Below are 23,856 nucleotides of genomic sequence, written 5' to 3'. Positions count from 1 at the left end.
ATTGACAAAACAGCTGTTTTTTAATTCATCTTATTTGGACTTTGAAATGTGAACAAATAATAAAGCGCTTGTTATTATCTTCAAAACTTTTTTTTAAAAAAAAACTGTAACTGAATAGAAGTAATGTGCGCATAGTTGATAGGCACAATCAATGTGATTCTGTTCTGTTTTTTGCAACAAATAAAAACATAAAAGGCTGCATATCACTATTTTTGCTGTTTGTTTTCTCTTCTACAAAGAAAACAAATTCTAAAGGGGAGTGAAAGGAATGTCAGTCCCAAGACCAAGGCGCATCTAGCCCTTTGTATTTCTCAAGCAACTGTTTTTTTATTTAAAAGTTGTGCAATTGGCCAGTTGGATTTCAAAAATAAAATTTTATCAGCTTCCAATTTGATAGGAATTGTAAACAAACTGGGCGCCTCAGCTTGTAAGAATATACTACCAGGTTTTAAGATACAAAAAATAACGTGGTATGGTTAATACAGCAAAACAAAAACAATTTGCATTGGTCATGTCCGCACACTAAAAAAGCCTCATCACATTATTACGATCTGAAGTTGTAGCAAGTGAAAAATAAACACTTTATCCTCCAGCTCAATCATAAAATATATATTTCCAACAGCCACTCGTCTCGGTCACATCACCATGTTTCCTTTAATGACGGAATCCAACCTTTTTGTTAAACATGGTATTGTGCACTTAAGCTTTGCAATGATATGATCATTGAAGATATAATGTAGAAAATTCGTGGCAAATGGCAATAAATGGAAGACCATTGTCGGACAGTTTATTTTTTATTTCTCACGGGCTCATTTTATTTTACACTATGTGTAATCGAAAAAACACGTTTGTTTTTGTTTTCTTGTTTACCAAAAAATATATATGGCGCGGCACTATCTCTTTTTTAATTTATTCATGTTGTTATTGCTTGCCATATTTTCAAATGAATAGGATTTTTGAGAAAGACAATGCCCTTGACGTCTGATTCCAGAAAATACAAGCCAGGTTGCAAAACATGCATGGAATAGTGGCACAATATACACCGAATTGGCGTACATATATTGTCTATAGTATAATATTGCAATGTTGAAAAAGGGAGAACTTATTCTCATTTCAGTAGGCATTTTTCAAAGACTAATGTCATTCTTTTTCGTTGAATAATCTAAACAAGTGAACACATATTTCTCGTCACTTATTAATGGATTGGACACAATATATTACAATATTAAACACCTCGAATCAAAATAAATCATCCTATTTGATTTTCTTGTCATCCCGATCTTGCGCATCCTGAATGTTGAGGAGCGGCAATCGTTTTCTTGCTGATCGCTCAGCACCCATCACGCGGCTTCTAAAAATCCAGCAATATTCACTGACGTGCACAAAAATCCCGAACAAACAGACTGTTTGACTGCTTCAAGATAAGAACCAATGTCTATTTTTTCGTATTTCGAACAGTTGTTTTATTTGCCAGTGGTCCAGGAATAATGATCGGAATATTCGCGTACCAGACCACCGAAACGAAACCCCAGTCTATATTTGGCATAAGCCCAAAAATTCTAAGACAAAGATCCAATTACCCTTTCATAATTTTTTTGGGTACGCTGTCATGTACATATACAGTCATTTGTGCAACACTCGGGCTTATCCCTCACATCGTAACAGTATAATATAGAGGGAGAGAGAAAATAGACCATCAGAACAGTATAATTAGTCACCGTGCAAAATCCCACATGTCAGCAACACGCAATAGGCAAAATGGGGTCACCGAAACTCCTGTTTCGGGCGCGCACAAATGCAGGAGGTTGGGTAAACCACCGGCAATCTCAGCTTGTATTTGTGTCCTTATCTTTCTTTTTTTCTTACTCTACTACACATCACAGAACATTTGATCAAAAACATGGCAGACAGCACTGACGAAATCCGCAGGGAGTCGCAGGAGAAGGATGCGCGAAGGGTCACACTGAAGGAATTCCAGAACAAAAAGTCGTCAAAGTTCATGGATCCCTGCGCGATCGAGGCCAAGGCAAGCTTCAAGTGCCTGGATGACAGCAACTACGACAAGACTCTATGTAGCGACTATTTTGCCGCGTATAGAGAGTGCAAGCAAATGTGGATCGCTGAGCGCAGACGCGCTAGAAGGAACGGCGAACTGTAAAATAAAAATTTTATACCTCATTTTATCGACAAGTAAAGAAAATTTGCATGGTGTAAAATTAAGAAAAAGGCACACCCTTTCAGTAGTACCTGTTGTCCCTGCGTCGTTTGCTCGAGCTATCCCTGTAATTCGAGCTGCGATCGTCGTAGCCGCGCGGCTTGTCGCAACGCGAATAGGGCGATCTCGAGCGCGACCGCGATCTGTTGCCAGCTCTGCTACCGCTATCGTTGTACTTGCGGCGATGGGGCCCAGCACCATAACGGTCCTCTGACCTCCTGTAGTCGCTGCCAGTCCTCCCCTCACGCACGATGCCGCCCTCCTTCTTGTACTCCTCCAGGGCATTTTGGATCTTAATATATCCCTGATGCTGCTTGCCCTCCTTGTGGGCATCCAGCCTCTTCGACGCATCATTCGGAACCAAAAAAGCACCACAAACATCACATACCTCCAGCCTCTTCTCGTTTTTAAACATGGGGTTGACAGAGTCAATCCTCTGTTTCAACGCCTTCAAATCGGTCTTGAGCGAGTCAGTATGTAAGTATAGCTTGAGTGCTTCCTCTACTCGCCCGCTCTCGCCATGCTCCTGCACTTGGCGTAGCGCCTGCTTGATGCGCTCGTCGAGGATGATAGCCTTTTCTTCCTTCTCCTCCTTGAATGGATTGGTCAGGTTCTCATCAGCCTCAGCTGTGACACGGTCCATAGCTCGGCGCACCTTGCGCTGCAGATCGATGGTGAGGCGCTGAATACGATCATAGAACGCCCCTCATACCCCAGGCGGCCGCGGTCGGGTGACTTTTGGTAGCCTCTCGCAGCCGGTCGTCGTGTAGCAGATTGCACATACCGAGGTCTGCCTTAGTGTTGACGAACAGCTGGTGCGGGCAAAAATCCACGAGGTGGTCTTTGCAGATGTTCGAGTCCGTGTATTTGCTGCCGCTGTCCTGGAACTCGCCCATGAGCTCCTGTAGGAGCTGTCTAGCCATGTCCGTCATGGTCTGCAATTAAATATCTATAAGCTGTTTTGTTGTCTTTAAGTGTATTTTTTATAGCTGGTTTCTACAATATTGAGAGTGAGAGAGTGAGAATATACATACAAATGAAGGTGACAAAGCAGATGATGCAAAAAAATTAAGTTTTGTATTTTTTTGGCCCGCTTCCTCTGAATATGTATTTGTATTTTTCTGCTCTCAGACACAACAAATTTTCAGTTATGCTACTACACGTGCATACACGTGATGCATTCCCATTAGTACTGGCAGCGCTGACTGGGCAGCCAAGGAAAGTACAGTGCCCCTATGCGATTGCTGCGCTTTTTTTTATCTTTTCAGTTATTCGCGCATCTTCACAACTACACAACACAAATAAAAATTTATAACCATGCGGTTCTTTATTGACGACCTTCCAGTTATATTCCCCTACGACTATGTGTACCCAGAGCAATACCAATACATGTGCGGCTGAAGAAGAGTCTGGATGGCCGAGGCCATGCCATGCTCGAAATGCCCTCGGGGACAGGAAAGACAATATCACTTTTGTCGCTGATCATTGCATACCAGCAGTTTTATCCGGGCCGCAGAAAGCTCGTGTACTGCTCGCGAACAGTTCCTGAGATTGACAAGGCCCTAGCCGAATTGAAGCGGCTGATGGAGTACCGGCAGACACAAGGATGCTCCGACAAGAACTTTATAGGACTGGGCCTAACGTCGCGCAAAAACCTGTGCATCCACCCGTTGGTCAGCAAGGAGCGCAAGGGCACTGTGGTTGACGTCAAGTGTCGGCAGTTGACGGCATCTTGGGTGCGCAACAAGGCCAAGACGGAGGAGGTGGAGTTGTGCGATTTCTACGAAAAGATCCAAACGATGGAGCCAGCGGATTTGCTGCCCACGGGCGTCTACACTTTGGAAGATCTGACAGATTACGGCAAGGATAATGGCATCTGTCCGTACTATCTATCGAGACGTGTGATTCCCTTTGCCGACGTCATCATATACAGCTTCCACTACATGCTCGACCCCAAGGTGGCCGAGCTCGTGTCCAAGGAGTTTGAGCGCGACTCTATTATTGTGTTTGACGAGGCTCACAACATTGACAGTATTTGCATTGACTCCCTGAGCATTGACATTAACCAGAGCACGCTGCGCGCGAGCACTGCCAGCGTCGAGAAGCTGGGTGAGCGCGTCGAGGATATGAAGAAAGAGAACTCAGAGAAGCTGCGTGATGAGTACAATAAACTTGTGGACGGGCTGAAAGACGCGCTGACGGCTCGAGACGAAGACCTGGTCTTGGCCAATCCGATTCTCCCAGACAACGTCCTGCGCGAGGCTGTTCCCGGCAGCATCCGCAAGGCCGAGCACTTTGTGCGCTTCCTCAAGCGCTTCATTGAGTATCTCAAGGCACGCATGCGGGTGATGCACGTTGTGGCCGAGACCACGCCGTCATTTTTGCAGCACATTCGCGAAATCACATATATTGACCGCAAACCGCTGCGATTCTGTGCTGAGCGGCTGGCATCACTGGTGCGCACCCTGGAGATAACAGATCTTGAGGAGTACGGGGCGCTGGCACGCGTTGCGGCATTTGCCACGCTGAGCGCGACGTACGACACCGGCTTTATGGTGCTGTTTGAGCCCCACGAGGGCAACAGCAAGGAGGTGATTAACCCAGTACTGCATCTCGCCTGTCTGGACGCGGCCATTGCCATCAGGCCCGTTTTCCAGCGCTTCCACACGGTCATCATCACGTCTGGAACACTGTCGCCCATGGAGATGTACCCGAAGATGCTTGAGTTTACACCCGTTGTGCAAGAATCGTTTACCATGACGCTCGCGCGCCAGTGCTTTGCACCCCTGGTCGTGACACGAGGCAGTGACCAAGTGACAATCAGCAGCAAGTTCGAGGTGCGCAACGACCCAGCGGTGGTGCGCAACTACGGCAATCTCCTTATTGAGGTTGCGCGCGCAGTGCCTGATGGCATTGTGGCTTTCTTTCCGTCATACCTGTATATGGAAAGTATAGTGGCCATGTGGAATGAGAATGGTGTGCTCAAAGACGTGTGGAAGCACAAGCTGATCTTTGTCGAAACGCCCGATGCTGCCGAGACGTCCGTCGCGCTGCAGAACTACCGTGCTGCTTGCAACAATGGCCGCGGCGCCGTTCTCCTGTCTGTTGCGCGCGGCAAGGTCAGCGAGGGCATTGATTTTGACCACAACTATGGGCGCGCTGTCATCATGTTTGGCATTCCGTACCAATACACCGAGTCGAGGATCCTCAAGGCGCGCCTTGAGTTCATGCGCGAGGCGCATCAGATCCGCGAAAATGACTTTTTGACATTCGACGCCCTGCGGCACGCCTCGCAGTGCATCGGGCGAGTGCTCAGAGGAAAGACTGACTATGGCCTGATGATCCTAGCCGACAAGCGCTACTCGAGGGCCGATAAGCGATCCAAGCTGCCGCGCTGGATCAGCACGTGTTTGACTGAAAATAGCCTGAACCTGTCCACGGACATGGCCATCAGCATGATGCGCAAGTTCCTTAAGGTCATGGCCCAGCCTTTTGACCTGAAGGCGCAGTTGGGAGTCAGCATGTGGGCTAACGAGCACATTGTGCAGCATGGCGGCCGCGGCAATGTCTCTGCCATGGATGTCGACTCTTGATCGCGCCCACCCACTAACACCCCGCTGCCTCGTCCCATACCCGATGACGTCAGCCACTACCCACGATGTGGCGGCTGTAATTTTTTTAACCCAGTTTGGATATCCTTGCTCTTTCAACACCAAAAATATTTATAAATACACATACATTCAGACACAATACACAATTAATTATGCCATTTGGACAGATTGTTATTGGACCACCAGGGTCGGGAAAGACCACGTACTGCAACGGAATGCATCAGTTTCTCACAGCACTTGGACGCAAAACGGTTGTGTCAACCTAGATCCTGCCAACGACTGCATGACTTACGAGTGCGCAGTCAACATTGAAGATCTCATACGCTCGACGACGCGATGGAGGCGTACCAGCTGGGGCCCAACGGCGGCATGGTTTACTGCATTGAATACTGGAAAAGAACATACAATGGCTGGTGGACCAGCTGGCCTCCCACCCGGACTGCTACTTTATCTTTGACTGTCCCGGCCAGGTCGAGCTGTACACGCACAACCAGGCAATAAAGAACATTGTACGGCGACTGGAGAAGCATGACTTCCGCCTGGCCTGTGTGCACTTGGTGGATGCAGCTACTGCACCGAGGCCGCGCGGTTCATCTCTGTCCTAATGCTCTCCCTGACCACCATGACAATGCTCGAGATGCCACACATCAATGTGCTGTCCAAAATAGACCTTTTGGAGCAAATGGGCGAGCTCGACTTCAACCTCGAGTATTACACCAGCGTTATGGACCTGAGCTACCTTTTGTTTCACCTGAATGAGCGCGAGACCAGTGCGCGGTTCTCTAGCTTGAACCAGGTTATCTGTGAGCTCATTGAAGATTATAGCTTGGTTGGGTTTAGCACTTTGTGCATTAACGACAAGCACTCGGTGGCCGCTTTGCTGAAGGAAATTGACAAGGCGAACGGATACATTTTTGGCGCGTTGACTGAGGGCAACGAGAGCATTCTTATGGCTGCCGACTCGACGGACTTGCTGCTGGAGGCGCGGGACGCTCAGGCGCGATACAGTGCAATGAGGTTGGCGTCGGCGGGTGATGATGATGATGCTTTGGAGCGACCAGCTGGGCTGCTCTCCTTAGTTGATAATCTGTCTATCGTCGAACACCAAACTGAGCAACAATAGAGAAAAGTTTAAAAATAAAATTGATCGGTCGATCGATTAATGTGCCCTTGAAATGATTTATTTTTGGAAATCAAGTCATGGCAATTGCCAAACCTTGTTTTTTTCTCATGAAGATCCAGAAAGCGTGACCTATGCACCTGAAATTATCTTTTTTCTTCAACGCCGCCCTCATCCACATCCGCTTTCAAATATCTTTTGTTTTTGTTTGCGGCTATTTAACTGTTGCAATTTTCAGGTGTTTTTTTCAGGGTGTGGTGGTGTTTTTTTCTTGGAATTTTTTATTTGGAATTTTGACTGCATTTCTTCTCAACTCGACTCCTTTTTAATCTTTCTTATTATTTGAACAATGTCGTCGACAATTCGTGGAATTTGGCATCAGATAGCCCAGCAACCTCAATCGTACGAGCGTAAGCAGTACTACACCTTTGGCAAGGTGCTGGGAGCGGGTACTTTCGGCGAAGTCAGAGAGGCCACTTTCAACCCAGATGGCCGCCAGGTGGCCATCAAGGTCATCAAGAAGGCAGCAATGACTACCGACGAGCAAATGGTTTTGAAGGAAATAGACATTGTGCGCCACCTGAACCACCCCAACATCGTAAAGCTCCTTGACTGGTTCGAGTCCAAGGACAAATACTACCTGGTATTCCAGCTGTGCACAGGCGGTGAGCTGTTTGAGAAACTCAGCGACTACGGCCACTTTACGGAAGATGACGCCCGCAAGCTCATCCGCTGCGCCATTGAGTCCATCGCCTACCTTCACAAGCACAACATTGTTCATCGAGACATTAAGCCTGAGAACCTCATTTTCTTAGACAAGTCGGAAAACGCTCCTCTTATGTTGGCAGATTTTGGAATTGCCCGGATTATGCGCAGCAACGACGAAATTCTCAATACCATGTGCGGGTCGTTCGGATACGCGGCGCCGAGATTCTTCTGCGACATGGTCACGGAAAGGCCGTTGATATATGGTCAATGGGCGTGGTGACCTTCTCGGTTCTTTGCGGTTACAGCCCCTTTTGGAAATTTGAGGAGCCCCGGCTCTGCTGACTGCCATGCAAAGCGACAATGTTGAGTTCCTCGAGCGCTTCTGGTGGGGCATCTCGGAGCACGCCAAGGACTTTATCCGCCAGTGCCTCAGAGCTAACCCCCAGAGCCGCATAACAGCGGAGCAGGCCCTGAACCACCCATGGCTAACTGGCAGCGACGTGTCCACGCGCAATCTGCTTCCCGACGTGCTGGAGAACTTCAACGCAAAGGCCACGCTTCGCCGCGCTGTGGTCAAGCTTAGGGCTATTAACCGCATGAAGAGGCTGAGCATGGGCTCAACGTCTAAGCAATCTAGCAGCCAGTCGTCATCGGAGAACGAGGCTGGTGAGGGCCAGATGGATGTGGATACCGAGAAACCTGCTGCTTTTGCTGCTCCTGCTGTTGCTATTTCCTCTGGTCCCGCTGCTGCAGTCAAGCCGGAGGTGCCAGAGCAAACGATTCCGGGTGCTTGGACAGCATAGTCATTAGTTGCACCTTTATATCTGTGTTGACAAACATACAGTTTTCTTACTTGTCCATTATTATCTATTTTACGTCTCTAGTCTTGAACTATTTCAAATATATGCATTGACCGCTGATGCCAACGTTAGGGCATGTACACCTTAAAAAGTATTGCATTCTTACTCGCCAGCTTTCTTGACAGATCCAGCGGCAACTGCTGTCTCCTTGGCCACAAACTTTGTATGACTACCAGTAGCAATCATCTTGTCGTTGCTAAAGATGTCTACCCTGGTGTATGCCAGCGTGCGCCCCATCTTAGCACTTGCGCGTCAAAAAAACAGTGCTGCCTTCGCCAGATGCAGCCAAGAATGACACTGACAAGTCGGTTGACACGCCAGTGTCGGGAATCCGTGAGATGCAATGGCCAAGGAGCCGCCGACGTCGACCAGTGTCGAGAGCCATCCACCGTGTGTGCCTCCAATGGCGTTCAGATAACCCTTGGTGATTGGGATCTCGCCACGCACTCGCCCGATATCGGCCGAAAGAAGCTTCATCTAAGTCAAATATAGAAATGAGTGAATGAGCTTTTGAGTGGATATGTGTTGGTCAGTGAAGTCCATTGGACTAGCAATGTTGCTGTCGGCGGGATGATGTTTAACTTACGTTTTCAAAGCAATAGGCATCAAAGCCCTTGCGCTCGACGACGTGCTGCATGAGCTTGCGGACGTTATTTAATGTACTGGTACCGGCGGCAGACATTTCTACTATTGAATTTGAATTTTAAAAAACTTGTAAATGTGAAAATTATGTGTGAATTGAAAGCTGTTAAAAGGTATAGTTAAAATGAAAAAAGCATTAGCCTGACAAACGTCACTTGCTCTGCCAATTTGTTCAAGCGTGCTATTTTAATGTTTGGACTTGTTGCGATTGCGCATCGTGTGAACTTTTTTCATGTTTGTTTGGCGATCTGATTACTAGCTTCAGAAAAGCAGTGATGTTTTTTTTGATAAAAGAGATAGCAGGCCAAGTTGCTCATTGGAAGCTTTAGAACCAGGGTTTTGGTAAAAAGGAACATATCTTAATTGTTTTGTGTTGAAATAGAATGTGGCACATGGTAACATAAATATCCATGATAATGGAAGTACTCCCCTTTATTGAAACCAAGCACTGGAATAAAGTTGGGTTTATAATACAAATATAACCAAGATACTTTTTAACTTCAAGTGCAGTCACGCGCATCAATTCATTCGGTATACTAAAATTATAAAAAAAGTAACATATATATTGGTTTTAAAGTTTTAGAGTTTCAGAGTTTCGAAGATATTACAGACGGCTTGACAACCACCTTTCCGTATGTCTCGCGATTAGCAATGGCTTTGAGCGCATTCTTGACACTTTCGAGGCCATGGTACACTGGCGTGTATACAACAGGGTTGATCTTTCTCTCCTCAGCCATTTTGAACAGCGCATCCCAGACCTCAGGGATTCTCTCAGGCTCGTTCAAAACGTATGCTCCCCAGTGCACGCCGGTGACAGCGACATTCTTGAGCAGAATGCGATTGGCAGAAATCTTTTCAATAGAGCCCGCGGCAAAGCCCACAATAACAACACGGCCATTCCACGCCACACACTTGAGTGACTTTTCAACTAGCCCCACGGGGTCAAAGACCACATTGGCACCCATGCCGTCGGTCAAGTCGAGAACTTTGTTGGTCCAGTCTGGCTCGCGGTAGTTAATACAATGGTCGGCACCCTGGGCCCAGCAAACATCAAACTTGCTCGCGCTGCCTACTGCTGCTATAACCCTAGCGCCTAGTGCCTTGGCAATTTGCACAGCCGCAATGCCCACGCCACCCGCGGCCGCATGCACAAGTACCCAGTCACCTGGCATCACCTGGGCACGCAATACAAGCGCTGCGTAGCTAGTAGGGTATGTGATATACAGCCCGCTGCTTGCTCAAAGCTTAGGGTAGACGGAATGTGGAAGCACTGCAGCGCCGGAACCGCAATGTACTCGGCGTAGGCGCCCGTTGGGTTTGACCCAAATATGCGGTCTCCGACCTTAAACTGTGTGCTGTTGACCGAGTCCGCTACGCGCACTACTGTGCCTGAGAACTCTGCTCCAGGAGTGAATGGAAATAGCGGTTTGAACTGATACTTGCCCTGAACCATCAGAATGTCAAAAAAGTTGGCCCCAGCTGAGTCTATCCTTACGAGCAACTCGCCCTCCATTGGTATCGGCGCCGGCACATCCCTAACCTCCATATCGCTTGGGTTCTTGAGCCAGCTTTTTACCACTATGGCGCGCATTTTTATTTTGCTTAAGTAATATGTGTACGTTGTTGGAGAGTATGTAAAAAGTATATGATAGTAGGTATGCAAAAAAATATGTGTTACCCTGAGCGAAAGGGACAAAGAAAGGAGAATGCACATGCATTGCTTCGCGTACTGCTTAATAGCATGCTGCCCCCATGAGAAACCTGTGTTTTTGATGCTATCGACATATTAATCGGCATATTAATCAGCGTTATTTTTGCCTTCACATGGTGTTTGTAGTTGCCAGTAAAAACAATTTTCGCTTCTCGGAGCTACCGGCGGACCCGGTTTCGCTTTGTTTGTCTGGCGATGAGTCATGTGCCTCATACGTCACCATCCTGGCTTTCGATATTAAAAATCAAGAAAAATCCCCAGAGCAAAAGCGACGGGCCAGCAGACCGACAGACCGACTCAGAACCCGATTGCCTCTGCGCAGAGAAAATATAATATACTAGGGGTTTGAAAATTCTAGGGCCTGATGAAATGACCTGATTGCCTCAGCCCACGCAGCAAATTTGACCCATGCCCATACTGCAGCTAGGAAAGGATGTACCCTTAAATTTGATTTTCATTCAAAAAATTGCGTGTTTTGCCGCACGCTCTACCCACTACTACTCATATATCTCAAAAAATAAACTATTCAACCTAGTTTTTAAAATGTCTGTTGTTACCGTTTTTGTCGAGAGCAATAACGCCAGCTCGGAGCGGAGGTTTCAAAAGTCGCTGACCATCGACGAGCTTAAGATGCGGCTCGAGCCCATTGTCGGCATCCCCTCTGTCGACCAGCGGATCACCCTACTGCGAGGCACAGCGCTGATTTGTGAAATTAGTAATGCTGACGATCCATCGCGGATGCTTGGCTTTTATCCTGTAGAAGACTACATGGTGCTAAACGTGGCCAACACCAATCCCTCTATTGCAGCGCGTTTAAACTTCAACGACGAGTCCCAGGTGGAAAAGTTTGTGATGGACGACGACGAATATGACAAGCGCAACGACACTGTGCGAGCTTTCAAACGCCGCCACAACATGGGCAGATTTGCAGACGGGAAGTCGGCCATGTCAATCGACGAGGAGGATGAGTTCAAGGAGGATGCTGCAAAGATTGCCGTTGGAAGCAGATGCGAAGTGACCATGGCGGCCGGCGATCTTGGGAGGCGTGGAATAGTGCGGTTTGTTGGTAAAACGTCATTCCGCCCAGGTTTCTGGGTTGGTATCGAGTATGATGAACCTGTTGGCAAGAACGATGGATCGATGGATGGGGTTGTGTATTTCAAGTGTGCAGCTGAACATGGATCCTTTGTCAGGCCAGACAAGATTGTCACTGGTGATTTCCCCGAGGAGGATTTGTTTGGGAGTGATTTGGAGGAAATGTAAAGGGAACAGGGATAAAATACAAACCTCATGTATTATAATGCCTTGCGACAGAAATGAGGAGAAATCTGGCCGACAATCTTGATGCACGCAACTGCCCCTTTCAAGATTTTTACCATGATATTATGTGTTTGTTTCCGAAACAACAAAATGGTACGATGTTTTAATTTTTGAAAAGTACATTTAAAAAAGTAGAACTATATTTAAAATATGGCATGATGCTTGGTTTTTACAAGTTGTTTATATTTGAACTGTTCCCTTTTTTCCTTATTCTTCTTTCGTTTAGTATAGTATACCATACCTTTTTGCTCCACATTTACATTTAAATTTTTTACATTATTTACACCACCTCCTGCTACTTATCAATGTCCAATATTGGCAGACTACCACAGCCCGTTGTCGAGAAAATCCTAGGAGAAGTGCTCAACAACCAGGCCCTGGATGCTTGGTCCTGGAAACAGCAGTTATCATTGCTAAATGTTTGTAGGCAGTGGAGGGAGATTGCCCTCCCGCGCATATACGCACTGTGCTTTATCAAGATCCGCGAGGACTTTGTCTATGACTCAGACAGCAACGAATTTGACAGCGATGACTCCGACAGCGAAGATGCCCGTGTTGTGCTAGAATCCAGTGTCAACGCAACAGTCGTCCGCGGATTCTGTCACTACGTGCAGCACATGCACATTACCCTGCTCTGGCCGTCGGATCCGCTGGTCTACATTGAAGAGGTGCTGCGCATGCTTGGCACTCATTCTGCCGATTGGACTAGTGTCACCACATTATCGATCACTTTCTCATCGGCATCATCGGACGAGCGCAACACCAGCTATGTGCGCACCTGCCGTGTAAAAAAGGCAGTAACAAAGTCGGCCAAACGCATTGCCGCACTTATGCCCTGCATCACGACATTCAACGTGCATGGCTACACGTCAAATGGAATGGCTGACATTTTTGTGCGCCAGCTTGCAGAGTCGTACTCCGAGCAGCTGCAGACTCTCAAGTGCAATATCCCCTTGACCCTATCTGGCCTGCACTTGTCCAAAGCCCTAACACACCTGCACCTGCAGCTTGACTCTGGCAGGTCTCAGCTAGTCTCCCGGTTCCACGCCGGGTCTCTGCGCTCCCTGGTGCTGACAAACGTGCCGTGCGACTTTTCCTGGCGCTACTTTATTGGCGATTCAGCCGATGAAGAAAACAGCGCTACATTTCACCAGCTTGAAAGCCTCTCCGTGTCGTATACAACCCAACCAGACAAGCACAAGAATACTGTATTTGACGGATATAAGTTGAACTTTCCAAAGCTTGCCAACATGTCTATCCAAAACTGCCCAGAAAATTGCAGCTTGTTACGCGCGGCCAGTCACCCATTGACTTTGTGCAGCGTATCTGTTGCCGGCCCGTTTTCTGCATTTACAGCATTATGTGGTATGCGCATTACCTGCGTTGGCGACTTGGATGTAGCCATTACATCGATTGGCGAGAGCAACATGCCCAGGTTTTACAAGGCCGCAAACCAGCTATTCGGCGGAAACAAGGTGTCTAAATTTTCGAAACTGAGCTTGCCCCAATGCGGCTTCGTTTTGGACCCTCAAAACATCGAATGGAACAATATGACCGAGCTCGTTTGCCAGGATCCAATTGAGTTTAGTGACTTGGTCAGCCTCATTCCCCGCTTACCCAGAGTTGTCAAGCTAGATATTACCAGCGTCACATTTGGCAATTTACCTGTCGCTCTGCTACACCAAGACTCAAACATGGATCAAAACAACTCTGGCCGAGCTCCAACAGAGTCGCTGAACGCTCAGATCAAGGAGTTGCGCCTGTTTGTCAGTGCCTACGAATACCAAGTCGAGCAGGTGGTAAGTGCCGTTCAGTACTTGATTGTGCGCATCCCTTCCTTGCGTGTGCTGCACCTGGCCGAATACATTCACCAGGACATTCTCAAATTTATCGAGCAGGCCAAGCAGCAATATCCACACGTGGGGAACATTATTGTCAAGCACGCATTCCGTTGAAACTAACCCGCTTTTGCACTAGGAGTTAAATGTTATATCCGCTTTGATTAAAAAATTACTAATGAAATATGTGAATGAAAAAATAATAATGAAAAAAGAGAAAAATAAATGTTGGAAAATTAGGCGAGTCACTCAAACATAGCGACGGAGGTTGCCCATGCCAATGTTCATGGCTCGGTTCTGGCTCTCCCTGATGAGTCCAATATCAGATGTGGCATCAGCGCCGCGGACAAGCTTCTCGGGGTTAGAGTCCATGGAGTCAATGACATTCCGCTGGAGGTGGGTTGCAGGCAGCTCAAAAGAATTCACAAGCACATTGTGGCCTATAGATACTGGAGCCGGAGCGGGCGTAGGGATTGCAGCCTTGAGTACAGGCGTAGGGATCATGACTCTGTTTGCAGGCGCGACAACCAAAGCGTTGTGCGCCGGCATGTTTCTGCTGCTCGCAAAGTACTCCTCCTCATACTCTTCGTCGATAGTATCCCTGAAGACAATGCTGGGTGTCTCTTTGGCATTGAGCTTCCTGAGAACCTCTTCGGGGACCATCTGCGTAATGAACTGGACCTCCTCGCCATCAGAATTTACCCCGTTGTTGGTCTCATACTCAAATTCAAGGTTCGAAATGCTGTCGGCAAACTTGGCCTCAGAATTGTCATCGTTGTCGCCTTCGTCACTAGCATCACCGCTGAGGTCGCTTGCATCTTCCTCACTGGCATTGTCCTCGCTGGCATTGTCCTCGCTGGCAAAGGCGCGGACAACACCGCCGAAATCGCTCTCAACAGAATCACTGGCAACGTTGTCGAGCTCGGAAGCAATCTGGTTGATCACCTGGTTGACAGACTCGGCAGCAGCCTCAGACAAGGCCTCATCCTCAGCATCGTTGTCGAGGTCAGCGTCAGTGTTCATATTGCCGGGCAATGCAATTCTTTCGTCGCGGTTGGCGCTGTTCTTCTTTTTCTTGAGCGGACGGGTCATCTCGTCATCGCTATCGTTGTCAGAGTCCTTGTCAGAGTCGCTGTCCGAATTGGCCTTCTTGCGTCTCTTGTTAGAGTCGGAGTCAGAGTCGGAATCAGAATCGGAGTTGTCGCTATCCTTCTCAGAGTCCTTGTCGGAATCTTTGTCAGAGCCCGAATCCTTGTCAGCAGCTGCGCGTACAGCCTTGGGGCTTGGTTCAGACGCCGGGGTGGAGTTAGCCACTACGCTGGACACAACGATGGTTTCAGCCAGAGGGCTGGAGCTAGACGCGGCAACAGAATCGTTCGAGACCGTGGAGCTGGGTGCAGCATTAATATCAAACACAGAGTTGACCTCAGTCGCGGTGCTGGCCTCGGACACGGGGCTGATCACTGCCTCTGTAATTGAGGCAACCGTGGCAGCGGGCTTGGCATCCTTGGTGGTCAGCATCTCAATGTCGCTAACATCCGAGTTCATCTCATAATCCTTCAAAGCCTGCTGAGCCTCGCGCAGACCAATGGCAGCAATGCGCTGGATAGCGTGGAAAGGGTTGAAGTCACCCTCCTCTCCCTCTTCCACCGTGAGCGGGTTGTTGGCCAGGTGTCTCTTGGGCTGGGCAGCCTCGGCATCAGCCTCGTTATTGCTCTTCTCCTCGCTGTCGCTGTCGCTTTCGCTGCCAGAATCATCGCCGGCGTTTCTCTTTACATCAGACTCGTTGTCGGAATCAGAGTCACTTTCAGCATCGCTTTCGGTGTTTATGTCGCCTTCAGTGCTAATATCGCTTCCATCAGCACTATCATCGCTGTTGTTGTCAGCACTGGTCACTGCGCCTATGGGGCTTGATGCTTCAGTGGTGGCCGTAAATATCTTGTCACCGCTGATTGTCTCAATAACCAATGGCTTGAAAGAGGTGTTGCGGGTAGCAAGGGCAGGGTCGTTGAACTCGGAAGCATCTACAACCTCATCCTCATCCTCATCTTCATCCTCACCCTCCTTGCCTGCCTGAGTAGAGTCGGCAACAACGGAGGTGGATTCAGTGATAGCGGCGGTGGTTGACACAGCGGTGGCAGATGTAGACACGGCGCTGGTTGAGGACACCGCGGCGGTAGACAAGGTTGTCACAGCAGTAGCGGAGGTTTCCGTGACAGTAACAATGCGGGGCTTCCTAGTGATACTACGCGGGCTCTTGCTAAGCACAGCTGCCTTATCCGATGACGACTCAACAGAAATCGACGACGACTCGGCCAAAACAGACGATAGGGCAACATCCGACAAGGTCACGTCAGTGGTAGCAGCAGGAGCAGCATTCAACAATAGGCTTGCAGACTCTGAAGCAGATTCAACTGACGACCCGATTGATGGCTCAGCTGAGGACTCAACCGAGGACTGCTCAGCAACAACATCCGAAGCGGCCTTCTCAAATTCAGAGTTAGCCAATCTGTCGCGAGCAACATCGCTCTCACCTTCCTCCATGTTGCCAGTATCGTCCTCAATATCGCTGTAATCATCGTCATCCTCCTCATCAACCTGAAGACGCTGCATGCTGTTGACACGGATATCCACATATGGCGTGTTGAGCACCATGGATGTCTGCACCGAGGACGCCTGTGCAGCACCAACAATGGGCGCAACAATATCATATATGGGCATCATATCACGCTTGCGCAGCATGGCCGAGGTCGACGTGGCAATGGTAACTGATTCGGCGCTGCCTGACTGCTTGTTCTTCTTGACCTCGTAGACATGCACAATGTGCATTTTGCGGCGCTTGGGAACTTCCAAAGAATGAGCACCGATATCCGCCGAGGTAATGCCATCGGCGTGGGTCTCAGGGCTGGCATAGCTGCTGCCGATGGTCACGGCGGGCGAAGCAACCTCGTTGGAGTCTGCAGACATGGCCAGGCTCGAGAGGCTCGAGGCCACGTACATCTCAACAGTGGGCTCGGCAATGGTCAGCGGGTCATTGGACGTAGCGAAAATGTCACGACGGACACTTCCAGCCTGCGTGTTGCCGCCAAGGTCAGCCTTGACTGGGGCGGAGGTGGAGTGGTGCATATTGGCAAAGCGCAAAACTTCATTGGCCTTGATATCCTCGTTGGAGGATGCCTCCTCGTGGATGATCAAGGAAGAGCTGGAGCTGAAGCTAGTTGCCGGCAGCTCGCTGGAGGATGGCGTGGGGGATGCACTGGAGCTGGTGGGCGATGGGCTTGATGAGCTTTGCAACGACGCGGCGGGGATTATAATGGTGGTCCCATGGGTTGTGGCGCTGGACGAGGGTGTGAACATGACACCGTCATTGATGATGGTGATGCCACCGTCGCTACCCATTGATGCCCTGATCTGCGCGCTGGAGCTGGCACTGGTGGAGGGTTTAGGGAGGGCCTTCTTGATGGTCTTCTTCTCGACCTTCTTGGAAATAGACTCCTCCTCGTCCAACTTCTTGGGCGCAACGGTGGGCAGTGGCGCCGGGGTCATCAGGCCAAAGGGGAAGTCGGCGCGCGTGAATGGGTTAATAAAGGCCGACGTCGGATCGATAGTCTCGAGACTAACAATATTCACGTTCTTCTTGCCCCTGTGCTTGCGGGAATAGTCATCATCCTCATCCTCGTCATCGCTGACATCCTCGCCGGCTTCCTCCATGCGGTTGAGGGCGCTCTTGAGGCTCAGAATGTCGGTGATTTCCTCAATAATAACCGCTGCATGGGGCTTGTTCAGCGTGTACGAAGGCGTGTAGGGAGAGGCAGCAAACAGGTTACCGTATGCCGCCTTGATGCTGGCAGCAGGGCCATTTGTGGGCTCGCCGTTGATATTTCCCGTGGGCGTCGGCGTGTAGAGCATGGCACCTCCGGGCAAAGGAATGACGTTGCCGGCAAGCGGGTTGGGCGGGGGCAGCTCCTCCTTGTGGAAGATCAGTGCGGGCTTGATCATGTAGGTGACAGATTTGGAGGAATCGTCGCCGTTATCATCCTCGTCGTCATTAATTCCTCCATCCTTGAGGATCGACTTGACCTTATTGAGAATGCGCGTGGCTGTGTCAGAGGCAAGAATCTCGGACTCGGCGCGTTGGTGCGAGGTAGCAGCAGTGGGGTAATGGAGAGCCCCGTTGCCGATGACTCCAGCACCGAGGGCCTGCAGGAGACCGCCGAGACTGGCAAGCTCTGCTGCGGTTGCAGCATTATCGCCAGCTATAAATTACACAAAAAGAATATTTGAAAAATGTATAATGTTGTGTTAGTTGCAGTATTTTTTTTATTGGAACAAAAATGTACAGCTGCATCTTCAATGTGTATTGTGACTTTCTTACCTATGGCAATCGGACCAGCATTTACTCGAGACGCAGCCAGGAGCCACGCCACGGCTATTAGCGAAAGCGTTGTGCGTGCCATTAGCCTTAAAAAAGAGGAATATCGAGAATTATAATGCTTTCTGTGCAATGAACGATGGTTATGTTCAGTCTACAAATAAACCAAATAAAAATATTAAACAAATATTAAAATTATTAGCGACAACGTGTAAATATTTTGAAGATAAAAAGACAACAGGAACAAGAGGAGATATAGCGTATATGTGATAGGGTGAGTTTAGATGGGATTTTTTGGTAGTTAGTGTAACTTTTAAAAGTATAGATTATAGTCTATCGGGCTTAATGCTATTTTAGATGTTTGTTCGTGTTTAAAGAATGCAGTAATTGGAATTTACTGGAATAAATATAATGGTTGAAAAATAGCACATATCATGCTATATGCGCTAATTTTTTTGTACCAGGTGCGGGGTGATTAAAATGGAGAAAAAGCTTTTGCATTGAAAAATAGCCAAAGAATGAGACATGTGAAAAAAATATATATATGGTGTGCAAGCAAGAGAATGTGAATTGCCATAATATTTTTAAAGAGTAGATTGCGAGTCCCCCACTCAAAGAAAAAAACAAGAATAAAGGCAGTATAAATAATTTTTGAGAAGGAATGTTTATTTTCCATTGTTAGAAAATGAAAAACCCAAATTGTGCCATGTTTATGTTTATTGTTTGTTTGTTTGTTTGTTAAAGGTGTAAAATGATTGCACGAGCTACTTACTATATATTATGTTGTAAAGTTGCTGAGTAAAATAAATGATCTGTTTGTAGTAATAACAAAAAAGCACGGGAAGAAAATTCCTGATAAATTTGTGAATATAAGCGGAAGTATTACAAATAAAGAGGAGTTTTCCTTGTTAGAGATCAAAATTAAAAATTACAGCAAAAAAAGAAAGATTGGGAGCAAAAGAAGACAAGTACGTGAGTTTATCATATACAAATTTAAGAGGATTTGTAACAGGCTGGAAAAAAAAGGTTGACAAAAATAGAGTCTAACTTGAGGGTCACTATTGGAAGTATCGATAAATAGCATTCCAAAAAAACATTTGATGTTATTTTTTCAAACATTGTGTGAGGGAACACTTAATTTAAAGAACTTTTATTTTATCTCCACATATTTCTTGAGAGCAAACAGTCACTACCAGTTTATTTATCTCCACATCTCTTTATTTCTCCAGCTTTCAGCCTCTCCGCATATAACCAACACAAACAAAATAGATACATTTTGAGCAACTGCGGTTTGCATTTCTGCACAAATGAGTGCTTATTTGGATGGTGGGGGGAGCGAAATAACTTCAATCGATGGTGCTATTTGCCGTTACAAACATTCTGTCAACTTGTCTACTTTGCATTAAAGTTACCCCCCGCATAATTATGTGCCATTTCGAAAGGGGTGGCCGAAACATTATAAACCTCAAGGCAAGTAGAACATGATTGACAAAGTGAGACACACAGATGACTCGACAAACGCTTAATTTTGTCAGCGCCAATAGAATATGGCATATATGAGACACAAGCGGGAATATATTTATTTATTTATAGATAAGATATCGATAATTTTCTACTACTATGTAAGGAAAAATACAAAAAACACAAAAAAACAAAAAAACAATCCTACTGCTCTGTGTATTTTACTCTAAACATCCAATTTTGTATTCTCGACAAGCTGCAAATGTCTTTTCGACAATTCTTCCACAAGATCCTGCTCGATATCCCTGCCAGCATCGAGCTGCTCTTTGGTAATCTGGATCAAAAAAGCATCATCAGACTCCCTTGTAAACAGCCACACCTGGAACTTGCGCGTATTCAGCATATTAGCAATAACAATCTGATGACCATACTTCTTCAAAGCATATTTAGCCTTGGGACCCAACAGCAGTGGGTCGGTTTCCAACTTGAAAGAAACAATGAAACATTCCGGCGCCCAGTTTTTCACCAAAGGACCCAGGAACTTGGGCACTTGGTTCATACGCAGGGTTAGATCACCGTCACCTGATTGAATCTTGTGCTCGGACATTATATGCGAAGGAATGAAGAAATCGCTGACTGCTGCTGCCAAGTAAAACATCGCCAGGGGGCCCAGGTGCGCCAGCAAAAGGGAGACTTCGCGCAGCAAAAACAAGTAATCCGACAAGGTCGTAAAATTAATCATCAAAAGCTTCCCTCCCTCGACGTACTGCTGATAAAGCCCCAAATCACCCTTCACCCTATCCGCCCACTCAGGCTTCACCCTAACCTCGCCCTCGGGGCTGAGCTCAAGATAGGATAAGAGGCCCTTTGTGCTGTCCGAGTAGTGTCTGTTGAAGGGCTGCAGGGACTTTTCGCGGTACAGGAAGATCACAGCGTAGCCCATAGCCAGGAACTGCTCGGCCGAGCAGCTTCCGCGTGTACCTTGGCTGAAATTATCGACGAACCTCACGGTGTTGTTTTCTAGCGGAACCGTTGTGCCGCCGCTGGTTATCAGTACTACACGTTGGTTGGCCGGCTGCTGTTTGAGAAAGGCTTGGGTTGCGGTGTGGGCCCATTGGAGGTTCGATGGTGGCTGGTTGTGGTCAAAGTAGGTGTCTGGGTCGATGACACTGCGGGATTCTGCGCAAGGCGATACTGCTTCGGATGGGTGCGTTTTGCCGAGACTCATTGCGTTGGTTTCTTTTTTGATTTGATCAGAGAGGAGGGGTGGTTTTTTTTGCCACTGTGTAAAGGCGACGGCTATGTAGGCGAGAGTACTCTTATATATTTTGCGAGCGAAGAAGCTGGACGAGTAGATTATCAATTGAAGGAGAGCGATAGAAAGAAAGGATGACAGGGCGAACTGATGAGCGCGAAGAAAGAAAGGGGGGAGGAGGGTGGGAGAGGAAATTCTGTCAGAAAAAAGGGGGGCGGGGGGGGGACCAACAAAACCATTCTGGGTTTGTCTTGCACTACTCTTTCATGGTGTAATTTCGATGAAATCTCCACGTGTTTTTTTGCTCGGACAAGAAAAAGCCCAAAAGAAAACTAAATTAAAACTTTATCATGTAGAGGTAAATCAATATGTGGCGATAAGCCAAATCCGGTTTAATGCAATTTAAAACATGCAGAAAAACGAAACAAAGCGCTTTTTATTTCTTCAGCCCTGCTATTCTGCGCTGCCGCTGCCGGTATCGCTGCCACTGTCGCTGTCACTGTCACCATCACTGTCACTGCCGTAAGATGCCAACAACCCGAGGGGATTCAATTCCTTATCATCGCCGTCATCATTATCTTTAACGCCATCACATCCCAGGCGCAATTTCTTTTTCTTGTTCCCATGCTCCACACCACAAGCACTCTCTGGGTTCTTCTCAAAGGCAGAAGCCGGCCTCACAACCACGCCACGGATTTTATCCAACAGGCTTCCCCTTACAGCGCTCACAGGCCCACTCGACTGTTTCCTCTTTGGGCGCTCCCTCTGGCTCTCCACGACCTCCTCTCTGAAGGCAGCCAACGCGGCCAATTCGGCTCTTTTCTGAGTTTCGGTTTTCTCGCGTTCCTCGTCATCTACGGTTTCGAGAAACTCTGTTTCTTCGGGGTCGAGTTTGCGAATTTGGTTGGCGAAGCGGCGGGACTCGGCGAGGGTGTCGTCTTTGAGCCGCCGCTGCTCCTGCAGCCGCTCGTAGAGTGTGCGCGTGTCGTACGAGGCGTCGCTTGGTGGCGGCCGTTGGTGGGAGTCGTAGGCCTTTTGCCAGGCGGATTCGCGCTCTTTGCGGGATTCTTCAATGGCGGCTTCCGAGATGAAGCGCGAGTTGGGATTGGTGCTGCTCATGGTCTGGTAAAATAAAAAGATAAAGGGGGGCTTACAAAGTATAAAATACAGTACACGGAATAAAAAAACACCCCCGAGTGAAGCGGAAAGGGTTTGGAGCAGGGAGCAGGGCACTAGGGGGGCTTGGTTATGGTGACAGGTCATAGGAGGCGTCCGAGTTGAGGGTCAGTGTCATTGAGGCAATGCGCTTTGCCTGCGCGTCGTCATGAGTGATCCACACGCAAGTCCTCTGTGCCAGCGTGTCCTCGACCATCAGGGTAGACTGCGGATCCAGCGCACTCGTGGGCTCATCCAGCAGCAGCACTTTGGGATCACAAGACAGCGCCACCGCCAGCGCAATCCTCTGCTGCTCACCACCGGACAACTCCGGCCACTTCTTCTCCCATAACTCCGGCGCAATCCCCCAGTCCTCAGCAATCTCCACCGGATCATAATGCTCTCTCTGCGCCTGCACGCCAAAGGAATTCACCATGTCTATGAAGTCCAGCGGCGTTCCGGCCAGTTGCGCCGGCCGCTGTGGCACGTACATTACGTCGGCACGCCAGGTGGGAATGCCAAGCTGCGCCGGGGTGCGGGGGCCTTGGGCGGAGCTGAGCGTGCAGGTGCCCGCCTCAAAGGTGGTCAGTTGGGCGATGCACCGGAGGATTGTGGTTTTGCCGACGCCGCTGGGCCCTCGCACGACGAGAACCTGGCCCTGGCGCAGGCTGAATGAGACGTCGTAGAAGAGATGCGTGTCGTCATCCTTGCGCTTGGTCAGTTCTTTGACCCACAGGACCGGCTCGTCGACAGTGCTATCCGACTGCAGCGTATCTGTTGCTGCCGATGATGCCGCTGGGTTGTCCGACAAAGCGCCGTAGTTGTTGGAAATAAGTGACATTGGTTGGGCAGGCGACTGAGGGCTAGTAGAGATTATCTATGAAAAATGTGCAAATAAGGAGAACGGGTGAAAAAGGGGGTGTGAAAAAGAGAATCGGACTATTTATCTTGTTTTGGTGTGAGAATCAAAAAAGAAAAAAGAAAAAGATTCGCAGATTTGATTGAGCAGTGGAGTGGGGGATGGGGGCGGCGAATTTATTAAATTTCCGAGGTATGTAGAAGAGAAGGGCATAGCTAACCCGCCAAATAAAACATTTACTGCCATTTTCCCATTTCCTTCTCTCTTGCGCCAGTTCTACAACAGCAACAGCAACAGCAGCAGCAGCAGCAGCAGCAGCAGCAAAGGCAGCAGCAAAAGCAGCAGCAGCAGCGCATTACTACTGGTAAAAGCCGGAGAACATTTAGCTAGAAATATAAACTTTCTATTCTCATCTTCTCGTCTGATCATCTGCCCATCTGCCCAGCCCTTCCGTTCTTGTGTTTAGGCTTGGGCAACCGAGACGGTCCTAAAGGACCAAGCTTTAAAACTATTTTTTGCCAAGGCAAACAGAACAAAAAGACTTGTTTGGCGAGAGTGACGCACTGACCAAAAAAATAAATAATAATAAAATATTATAGGGGATTGGGGGTGGGTATTGGACCCGTCTGCTATGCCTCCCCTTTCATCTCCTCTTTAGACCCCCCCCCCCCCCCCACCCTCTTCCTTCACAAAAATTTTTTGGCTCACAGTTTCAGTTTTCCAAAGACT

At 48.2% G+C, this 23,856-nt stretch overlaps 14 protein-coding genes across 14 annotated transcripts; 6 read left to right on the top strand and 8 right to left on the bottom strand.

The window, feature by feature from the left end:
* Positions 1-1,900: 1,900 nt before the first annotated feature.
* Positions 1,901-2,158, top strand: BX661DRAFT_200412 (uncharacterized protein; the record flags this gene model as incomplete). Its single annotated transcript, XM_051538409.1, has 2 exons — positions 1,901-2,091; positions 2,140-2,158. The coding sequence occupies 2 exons, from the start codon at positions 1,901-1,903 to the stop codon at positions 2,156-2,158; spliced, it is 210 nt and encodes a 69-aa protein (XP_051389405.1).
* A 79-nt stretch (positions 2,159-2,237) lies between these two features.
* On the bottom strand, positions 2,238-3,147 carry BX661DRAFT_200411 (uncharacterized protein; the record flags this gene model as incomplete). Its single annotated transcript, XM_051538408.1, has 3 exons — positions 2,238-2,876; positions 2,906-2,961; positions 3,000-3,147. 3 exons carry the CDS (start codon positions 3,145-3,147, stop codon positions 2,238-2,240), a joined length of 843 nt encoding a protein of 280 aa, XP_051389404.1.
* A 385-nt stretch (positions 3,148-3,532) lies between these two features.
* On the top strand, positions 3,533-5,937 carry BX661DRAFT_226447 (uncharacterized protein; the record flags this gene model as incomplete). Its single annotated transcript, XM_051538970.1, has 2 exons — positions 3,533-3,582; positions 3,624-5,937. The coding sequence occupies 2 exons, from the start codon at positions 3,533-3,535 to the stop codon at positions 5,806-5,808; spliced, it is 2,235 nt and encodes a 744-aa protein (XP_051389403.1). The 3' UTR covers positions 5,809-5,937.
* Positions 5,928-6,970, top strand: BX661DRAFT_187467 (uncharacterized protein). The gene is given in 5 exon segments (XM_051537227.1): positions 5,928-6,049; positions 6,061-6,120; positions 6,141-6,198; positions 6,225-6,383; positions 6,407-6,970. The coding sequence occupies 5 exon segments, from the start codon at positions 5,979-5,981 to the stop codon at positions 6,947-6,949; spliced, it is 891 nt and encodes a 296-aa protein (XP_051389402.1). The 5' UTR covers positions 5,928-5,978; the 3' UTR covers positions 6,950-6,970.
* Positions 6,971-7,116: 146 nt separating this feature from the next.
* Positions 7,117-8,505, top strand: BX661DRAFT_187466 (kinase-like domain-containing protein). Its single transcript, XM_051537226.1, is given in 3 exon segments — positions 7,117-7,892; positions 7,904-7,952; positions 7,982-8,505. The coding sequence occupies 3 exon segments, from the start codon at positions 7,296-7,298 to the stop codon at positions 8,455-8,457; spliced, it is 1,122 nt and encodes a 373-aa protein (XP_051389401.1). The 5' UTR covers positions 7,117-7,295; the 3' UTR covers positions 8,458-8,505.
* On the bottom strand, positions 8,506-9,287 carry BX661DRAFT_187465 (uncharacterized protein). The gene is given in 4 exon segments (XM_051537225.1): positions 8,506-8,751; positions 8,777-8,811; positions 8,829-8,991; positions 9,101-9,287. 4 exon segments carry the CDS (start codon positions 9,194-9,196, stop codon positions 8,617-8,619), a joined length of 429 nt encoding a protein of 142 aa, XP_051389400.1. The 5' UTR covers positions 9,197-9,287; the 3' UTR covers positions 8,506-8,616.
* Positions 9,288-9,669: 382 nt separating this feature from the next.
* On the bottom strand, positions 9,670-10,870 carry BX661DRAFT_187464 (uncharacterized protein). The gene is made up of 2 exons (XM_051537224.1): positions 10,381-10,870; positions 9,670-10,351 (listed from the first exon to the last, which is right to left on the bottom strand). Exons 1-2 carry the CDS (start codon positions 10,745-10,747, stop codon positions 9,744-9,746), a joined length of 975 nt encoding a protein of 324 aa, XP_051389399.1. The 5' UTR covers positions 10,748-10,870; the 3' UTR covers positions 9,670-9,743.
* Positions 10,871-11,268: 398 nt separating this feature from the next.
* Positions 11,269-12,338, top strand: BX661DRAFT_187462 (CAP Gly-rich domain-containing protein). Its single transcript, XM_051537223.1, has one exon. The coding sequence runs from the start codon at positions 11,276-11,278 to the stop codon at positions 12,128-12,130; it is 855 nt and encodes a 284-aa protein (XP_051389398.1). The 5' UTR covers positions 11,269-11,275; the 3' UTR covers positions 12,131-12,338.
* On the top strand, positions 12,246-13,840 carry BX661DRAFT_59482 (uncharacterized protein). Its single transcript, XM_051539299.1, has 3 exons — positions 12,246-12,280; positions 12,414-13,431; positions 13,589-13,840. Exons 2-3 carry the CDS (start codon positions 12,493-12,495, stop codon positions 13,682-13,684), a joined length of 1,035 nt encoding a protein of 344 aa, XP_051389397.1. The 5' UTR covers positions 12,246-12,280; positions 12,414-12,492; the 3' UTR covers positions 13,685-13,840.
* A 434-nt stretch (positions 13,841-14,274) lies between these two features.
* Positions 14,275-18,681, bottom strand: BX661DRAFT_207292 (uncharacterized protein; the record flags this gene model as incomplete). Its single annotated transcript, XM_051538656.1, has 2 exons — positions 18,401-18,681; positions 14,275-18,281 (listed from the first exon to the last, which is right to left on the bottom strand). Exons 1-2 carry the CDS (start codon positions 18,480-18,482, stop codon positions 14,275-14,277), a joined length of 4,089 nt encoding a protein of 1,362 aa, XP_051389396.1. The 5' UTR covers positions 18,483-18,681.
* Positions 18,682-19,612: 931 nt separating this feature from the next.
* Positions 19,613-19,962, bottom strand: BX661DRAFT_187458 (uncharacterized protein). The gene has a single exon (XM_051537222.1). The coding sequence runs from the start codon at positions 19,949-19,951 to the stop codon at positions 19,790-19,792; it is 162 nt and encodes a 53-aa protein (XP_051389395.1). The 5' UTR covers positions 19,952-19,962; the 3' UTR covers positions 19,613-19,789.
* On the bottom strand, positions 19,963-21,328 carry BX661DRAFT_187457 (Phosphopantothenate--cysteine ligase). The gene is given in 2 exon segments (XM_051537221.1): positions 19,963-20,036; positions 20,048-21,328. 1 exon segment carries the CDS (start codon positions 21,084-21,086, stop codon positions 20,085-20,087), a length of 1,002 nt encoding a protein of 333 aa, XP_051389394.1. The 5' UTR covers positions 21,087-21,328; the 3' UTR covers positions 19,963-20,036; positions 20,048-20,084.
* A 238-nt stretch (positions 21,329-21,566) lies between these two features.
* BX661DRAFT_173040 (N-terminal domain of NEFA-interacting nuclear protein NIP30-domain-containing protein) lies at positions 21,567-22,232 on the bottom strand (the record flags this gene model as incomplete). Its single annotated transcript, XM_051533833.1, has 1 exon — positions 21,567-22,232. One exon carries the CDS (start codon positions 22,230-22,232, stop codon positions 21,567-21,569), a length of 666 nt encoding a protein of 221 aa, XP_051389393.1.
* Positions 22,233-22,359: 127 nt separating this feature from the next.
* On the bottom strand, positions 22,360-23,109 carry BX661DRAFT_200400 (P-loop containing nucleoside triphosphate hydrolase protein; the record flags this gene model as incomplete). The annotated part of the gene is made up of 1 exon (XM_051538407.1): positions 22,360-23,109. The coding sequence occupies one exon, from the start codon at positions 23,107-23,109 to the stop codon at positions 22,360-22,362; it is 750 nt and encodes a 249-aa protein (XP_051389392.1).
* Positions 23,110-23,856: the final 747 nt, after the last annotated feature.

The sequence above is a fragment of the Kickxella alabastrina genome (genome assembly GCF_025024165.1).
Source record: "Kickxella alabastrina strain RSA 675 chromosome Unknown BX661scaffold_25, whole genome shotgun sequence".
Taxonomy (NCBI): Eukaryota; Fungi; Kickxellomycota; class Kickxellomycetes; order Kickxellales; family Kickxellaceae; genus Kickxella; species Kickxella alabastrina.
This window is presented reverse-complemented; position numbering and strand designations above follow the sequence as displayed.

Bases quoted from the DNA above. Each gene is read 5' to 3' on its own strand.
- BX661DRAFT_187464 (XM_051537224.1), bottom strand. From the start codon at position 10,747: ATGCGCGCCATAGTGGTAAAAAGCTGGCTCAAGAACCCAAGCGATATG. The intron at 10,352-10,380 runs GTATATCACATA...CTAGCTACGCAG, and splicing joins CTTTGAGCAAGCAGCGGGCT to CGCTTGTATTGCGTGCCCAG.
- BX661DRAFT_187467 (XM_051537227.1), top strand. From the start codon at position 5,979: ATGCCATTTGGACAGATTGTTATTGGACCACCAGGGTCGGGAAAGACC. The intron at 6,199-6,224 runs GTTTACTGCATT...ATACTGGAAAAG, and splicing joins TGGGGCCCAACGGCGGCATG to AACATACAATGGCTGGTGGA.
- BX661DRAFT_187457 (XM_051537221.1), bottom strand. From the start codon at position 21,086: ATGAGTCTCGGCAAAACGCACCCATCCGAAGCAGTATCGCCTTGCGCA.
- BX661DRAFT_187466 (XM_051537226.1), top strand. From the start codon at position 7,296: ATGTCGTCGACAATTCGTGGAATTTGGCATCAGATAGCCCAGCAACCT. The intron at 7,953-7,981 runs GTTACAGCCCCT...AAATTTGAGGAG, and splicing joins GACCTTCTCGGTTCTTTGCG to CCCCGGCTCTGCTGACTGCC.
- BX661DRAFT_187465 (XM_051537225.1), bottom strand. From the start codon at position 9,196: ATGTCTGCCGCCGGTACCAGTACATTAAATAACGTCCGCAAGCTCATG. The intron at 8,992-9,100 runs GTAAGTTAAACA...TATTTGACTTAG, and splicing joins ATGCCTATTGCTTTGAAAAC to ATGAAGCTTCTTTCGGCCGA. The intron at 8,752-8,776 runs GTTTTTTTGACG...GCAAGTGCTAAG, and splicing joins CATCTGGCGAAGGCAGCACT to ATGGGGCGCACGCTGGCATA.
- BX661DRAFT_187462 (XM_051537223.1), top strand. From the start codon at position 11,276: ATGCCCATACTGCAGCTAGGAAAGGATGTACCCTTAAATTTGATTTTC.
- BX661DRAFT_187458 (XM_051537222.1), bottom strand. From the start codon at position 19,951: ATGCCATATTCTATTGGCGCTGACAAAATTAAGCGTTTGTCGAGTCAT.
- BX661DRAFT_59482 (XM_051539299.1), top strand. From the start codon at position 12,493: ATGTCCAATATTGGCAGACTACCACAGCCCGTTGTCGAGAAAATCCTA. The intron at 13,432-13,588 runs GCCAACATGTCT...ACTTGGATGTAG, and splicing joins AGTTGAACTTTCCAAAGCTT to CCATTACATCGATTGGCGAG.